Consider the following 6,522-nt stretch of genomic DNA (forward strand, 5'->3'; position numbering starts at 1 on the left):
TAATTTCAAAGTGTTTCAATATTGCGGTTTTATTACTTGCCAGGCAAAGTAGAAAAGTCTTTCGACGAAAAGAATCTATTACAACAAACCCAAACGTAAAAAGTCGTTTTTTTTTCAAAAGAGACCATCAGGAAGTAACAGAAGTAAAATTATAATCTTGCATTACAAGGCTCGTCCATAACTTGCAGGAACCCTGTCGCAGCTTGAATAAGAAGTTCTAGCCCACCAATCGTACTTAACAGACATTCGGTTACCACTTATTTAGATAGATTCAGGATGGTTTCATTGGCACAAGGTTTTGAAAAGTTAAAATAATGGAAAATTGGACTTGGAAAACCAACAGTTCTTTCGCCATGCCAAAATTTGGGAAATAATCGAAAAGAATGCTGGAGAATATTTTGATTAATGTGTATTGTACCATTTTTTTACGTGATATTTACTAATTGCAAAAAATGCAAATAATTACTATAATAGAAAACAAATTAAAAACACCAATTAAATCCACTAATACTTTATTACAATAAAAGTGTCCGAAAGAGATTTAAAAAAACAATAAAATAAAAAACCTATTATTTATTAATAATATAAATAAGCACTTCTAAATAATAAATAAAATTATATATACAACAATTTTTTTAAAAAGAACGTATAAAACATAATATGTCTTAAAACTAACGCTAGCTTTTGTACCACGATGAATATTTTAACAAAAAAAACAGCCTTTGGTTAAATCTAACTTATCTCTGATGTTTCTGCTTTTGCGTTTTATCGGATAGCTGCAAAATAAATAGTAGTATTAGTATTATAAATTATGAAAATGGAGGGTAGATATGTAGTACCTGAGCACATGTCCATGCAAGCTTTCCTTGTTGGGAAGTTGTTGCTGTTTCCATCGCAGCCACCGAAACCGAATTCGTAACATTTTCCAGTGTTGGGGTCGTACCTCCATCTCATGATCAAGGCTCGGCAGTGGCCTTTCATCTCTGGGAGTCTGCACATAACATCAGGCGCATCTAGAAATTAAAAGAAAATATTTTCAGTAAAATCAATCTTTATATACAAAAATCGACAATGGTACAAGTATTGATGTATATACTTTTTATGGAAACAGAAAATTTGAGCGTCGACAATTAAATGTTCAGTTGAATAATTTCATTAACATCCATAGTAATTAAAATTACACTGAGCATGGTAGATTTTAGCTTATGTTTTCATAACAGTGTCCAAATCATTCAAAGAGCTGATTCATAGAGTTTAAAACCACCATTCGTCATCAGAAAATAAAAGTTCACATCATTCAAAATATTGTATATATCTTTTTAACAGCAGATAAAAATTAACCAGTGTTTATTAAAGATATTTATCAACCGGAAAGTACCAGTACCAGTCTGTCCTTTATTATACTCAATCCTTTTGTGGTTTCCGTCTCAACACTAGTCTCAACGCCGTTGATTATTATATTGAATGATCGGATGTGACAATGCCATTAAATTTTGAAGAGAGTCTTCAAGAGAGAACAATATCCATTTTCTATCTTAGAGAATTCGGTCCATTTTTCATTATTGTTCATAATTTGATATAAAAATTAATTACTTTTGTTTTTATTCCAGCAAAATTTCACAATTTCCTAATATGTTTATACGTCTAATATTATGTGGTACCTTTTTTTATCTATGTGAATTATTCCTACAGCTTCTAGGCATTAGAGTTCTAGAATGTTTTCACAGTGACATTTCAATATCTCTTAGATCAATATTCGCAAGTTGAGACACTATAGAATATTTACAGCATATTTCAAAAATGCAAATATTCCTTTGTTTCATTTATTAACATAATTAAAATCGTACTTAGTCTCTCGCCTATTCAAAACGAGATTATAGTGATTACAGAGACATTATGTAAATTAAAATTTTTACGTTATTTAAAATAATATTACATTCACAAAAATAGTACTTAACCAGTTAATATTATTAGAAGCAATTTCTAATAATATTAATTTTCTAATAATATTTCAAAACTCTAATATAAACATTTGCTAATGATTATATGGAACATTAAGAATCTACATAATCTGAAATAAAAAGTGAATAAAAATCTACTAGTTTCTAAATATATATGAGGAATGTTTGGCTCTATTTTTATGATAGTAAGTCAAAACAAGAGTGGTGTGAACAGAGCAGTTCTTTCAAGCTAGTTGAGAAACCAAAAGTAGTAAAAAATTAATTATATTATTACAGAACAGAAAAAAAAACTATAACACAAATCAACTAATTAATGTTATAAAAACTGCATCAAACATCATATTGGCCAAATTTATGATCCTCTGATTTCTGTTTCATTTCATAATGTTTAATGTAATGTTTCTTTTCATAAATTAAGATCAACTTATTACCACATTCATTAAACTACCTAATATACATAGGCAATTAGTAAAACACATAAATCTAATCAAACACGGCAAACCAACTAATAGATACCAGTAATTAATGTCAATAACATATCATCCAACAAACATATCTAACATTTATTCAAGAATTGCATGTAAAAAAGCACAGATTGCTCAACATCATTAAGATATATTAATATTAGCACGTGTTAATTAATCATGACCCCTTATTAAATCAACAAATATAAGTAATAAACAAACATTACCTTTACACTAATAATATCGCCGCTATAATAATTAAGGATCAGATAGCTGGCTCGCTGTATGTAAATATATGTAAATATGACTAATATTTACATAACTAAAAACCGAAAGTGACAACTTTTATGTAACTAGTATAGTCGTAAATAACGACTTATTAGAAGTGAAATCCGCCATGCATATATTATGAAGTCGTTCACCGAGAAACTGACTCTATTTTAATTCATATGAGTCAGTAATACGCGAAATTTTATTCATTGATAACATAACACGATTAGTCGTACAATTTTCATTGAATTAGCATCATATTGTTTTTTTTTCTCAGTGTACATAATAAAGAATATAATTCCAAAAAGGATTTTATTTTCGATCTACTTTTCTAACAATTAATTAACTCTTATCAGTATAATGTATGTTTCAAAAATAGACTCAGCTATATTGTTGACATATGACATTCACAAACTTTAAAAAATGCCACCAAACAACAGTGTGTAACGAAGAAGAAATGAAATTCAGGCAACAGGCAAATACGATATTAGTAAGTCACCCCAGACTTGAAGAACATAAAACTGCCCATATGATGATACTCTCATGCCCATGAAATCAAAACTGAATATTTTTGGCTGTGTTTATCAGTGCATTATCATCTTGGAATATATTGTTTTAAAGCAAGATGCTAGTCAGTAATCTAGCCAGTGATATGAATGAAAGCACCAGCAGAATATGATGATATTACTGACCAAATCATTATGGTACATTCCCCATGCTTACTTATAGGAAGGAGATAGTCAGGATCGTAGGTTTCTTTTAGAATTCTCCATACATAAACCCGGAGATTTGTAAGAAACAATATAACCTATGATATCTCAGACTATACCACTTTATTCCAATGAACGAGTGTCCAGGTTTTATGATCATTTATCACTTCTTTCGTAGTTTAACATTCACTAGGCTTCCGTTCTAAAGATTTTCACAATCATAGCCTTTCCATGATGGTTGGCTCTGCGAAGCTCCCACTCTATTATACTTTTTAATATTTTTCGGTTAACTTAGAGTCTATTATATATATTAAGTTCAATTATATTCGAAGAACTGTCGTCAACACTCGCTCGTTAAAACTTATTTCCAACTGTGTGTTTGAACAAGATGAAACTTAAACAAACAACAAAATTACTTGTAACCGTGTAGCAACAAGTGCCCATTGAATATAAATGAAAAATATCGCTCTAAGATAGAAAAGGACACCGAATAGAAGAGACTTAATAAGTTCAATTATATTCCAAGAGTTCTTATAAACACTCGCCTGTTATTTTCAAATGTGGATTTCAACAAGATCAAAGTTAAACAAACAACAAAATTACTTATAACCGTATAGCAACAAGTGCACATCGAGTAAAATACATTACAATGAATTAGTATAACTATTGCTTCAATGATAGAACAAGACACCGAATATAATCGAAGATACTTTTGTATACTATATCGCCCAGTCATATGCTCACATATCGGATAAATATATTCACGAATGTCCTACTACACCCACCATGTTTACCAATTCTTTTTGTTTAAAGAAACAATATTTTATTTTCACAAAACATAAAAACCATAATAGAAAATAACAGATGTAGAGTAAAAAGTTCATATCATATCAAAATGTTTATAAAAAAAGCGATATACATTAAATAAAAAGGAGATTTTAATCATTGTTATTTAAAACTGATTATGCAAAGTTTAATTTCAAAATAACCGCCCTAATATTAATAGGATCCGAAAGAGTTCCGTCAGTCCGGGACCTGAAGTACTAAATATTCTATTAGTTGGGGACTAATCAAACAGGAAGTTTGAAAATAACAACAGTTAAAAGGCCCAAACGATGACGCCCGTATCCGAACTAAAAAGGATTAACTGAAGGGAATCCGATCGAAAACTATTCCGTTACGATAAAATAGAAAATTGTACCGACATTTAAAATTCAAATTCCGCTTTCTAAATCGAACAGCATTATAATACATGTAAAATAAAAGTAATTCATTTGTAAAGATTACATTGATTTCATCCACTATTAGTTATAATTAATATTTAAAATGGGATATATTTAATTCAAGTTCATAAACTTTCATCCAATTCCTAATCATGTATTTCTCCATAAAATTAAGTTCCTGTAAAGTGCTCTTGTTTCTTGAATATTTACTAAAAATAGTAATATAAAAACTTTTTTTTTAAATTACAATTATTACTATGTAAGTTAAACTGTTATGACACAGTTATGACCAATACCTTCATAATTCAAAATATTAATAAGTAAGTCACACATAATTATATTAATAAATAAGTCACAATTCTCACAACACCATAATTTAAAATAAGACAGGTGGTTTATAATTATATCAATAAAAATCAGTTATTATAATTATAACTATTATAGTTATATATAAACTGTAAAAAAATAAATAAGTAAATAAATATAAAATGAAGTAATAAAGATTAGTAATAGCAATAAACAAATTTGAATGTTTTTTTAACAAAATTTACGTTAAAATTTTACTGTACACATTTTTTTCACAATACAATGATTGAAAATGAGATGGTTCAAATAATTTATTAGTAAAAGAAATTAACAATGTCCTTAGCAGTAGTTGAACATTTTAAATATCAATAAAAAATAACGGACAAATGAATATATATGATACGAAATTTTTTTTAACGAATCTAAAGTATTGAAAATCAATTTCAGGTTATAATTATAATGATTTAGAGCAAGAAATATGGTTAATAAACTATAAGAATAAACGTAAAGAATAATTATTATCCGCACATGTCTTAACAAACAAGTAATATATAGAAACAGTAATGTTGATAAAAAGTTCTTCCGAGAATTATCAATTATTAAATAACATTAGAGATTAACGACCTAATATATCAAAATTAAGTTTATTTAAAGTAAAAAAATCACATAAATATATTAATTGAAAAAACATTAATATGAATATATCTTAGTAGCAAAATACTAATTATATTCTCCAAAAATATAATTTCTACATAATGCAATGCGACAAATACATTGGTAATTAGCAAAAAAATGTATGTTAGCGCAAAAATAATGATGCTAAGACCTACCTGAATACGATGCCGATCTGCAAGATACCAATACCGCGGAAACAATCAACACGAACAATATTCCAACGAATTTTCCAATCATTTTCTCTTGCGTGAGTATCGATCTAATTTAACCCAAGTGTAATACGAGCTCGTATCGGTAGAAAGTCGACGGTGTCTGTGTTTTTGTACCTGGTCTTTGTCGTTATTGTTGGAACAAAACGAATGTTAGCCCGTCCCGGCAATCGTAGTCATATATACGAGAAAAATCTGACGTCACTGGTAAATTATTGCAGGTGAAAATGTGTGCGTCATTGACCGGCGGTTTCTGCACTTCTTCGCTTCTAGAATTGGGATTTTACAGTAAACAAAATGATTATGAAACGGTGCATTAATAATGAGACGCATATGTGTACTTGACGGGTACGCGCCGTGAATGTCAATGAAGGTAGAATAATGTTTGCCATTTTGTTTCGCGACTTGGGCACGGTGATTTAGACGAATTCAAATCGCATTCCGAAAAAATCACCCTATTTCTCTAATAAAGAACACATCTTGCACTAACATCAACATTTTCCTTAATCCATAGTGTTTTCCTCCAAAAAGTCTCCTCTTTGTATTCAAAATAGTGCTTTGCATAAATCTAAATCGCATAAAACTGAAAATATCCCTTTTTTAAAAGTTGGAAAAAATTCCAAAACGCCAGAAATTTCAAGGCCTTCAATGAGTTGCATGGTTCAAGATTCAGCAGCCGGCCCTTATTCCTGCCATAAGTGTCT

At 29.2% G+C, this 6,522-nt stretch overlaps 1 protein-coding gene across 1 annotated transcript; it reads right to left on the reverse strand.

The window, feature by feature from the left end:
• Positions 1-558: 558 nt before the first annotated feature.
• LOC143194817 (PI-stichotoxin-Hcr2g) lies at positions 559-5,978 on the reverse strand. The gene is made up of 3 exons (XM_076401535.1): positions 5,765-5,978; positions 840-1,013; positions 559-776 (listed from the first exon to the last, which is right to left on the reverse strand). Exons 1-3 carry the CDS (start codon positions 5,844-5,846, stop codon positions 766-768), a joined length of 267 nt encoding a protein of 88 aa, XP_076257650.1. The 5' UTR covers positions 5,847-5,978; the 3' UTR covers positions 559-765.
• Between the last annotated feature and the right edge of the window lie 544 nt (positions 5,979-6,522).

The sequence above is a fragment of the Rhynchophorus ferrugineus genome, unplaced genomic scaffold (genome assembly GCF_030347505.1).
Source record: "Rhynchophorus ferrugineus isolate W39M unplaced genomic scaffold, kcgeb_rfMv2 rfM4, whole genome shotgun sequence".
Classification (NCBI taxonomy): domain Eukaryota; kingdom Metazoa; phylum Arthropoda; class Insecta; order Coleoptera; family Curculionidae; genus Rhynchophorus; species Rhynchophorus ferrugineus.

What these genes read in the sequence shown, in the direction of transcription:
- LOC143194817 (XM_076401535.1), bottom strand. Translation starts at nt 5,846, where the DNA reads ATGATTGGAAAATTCGTTGGAATATTGTTCGTGTTGATTGTTTCCGCG. An exon ending in CAGATCGGCATCGTATTCAG is followed by an intron (nt 1,014 to 5,764) that starts GTAGGTCTTAGC and finishes TTTAATTTCTAG; the next exon opens with ATGCGCCTGATGTTATGTGC.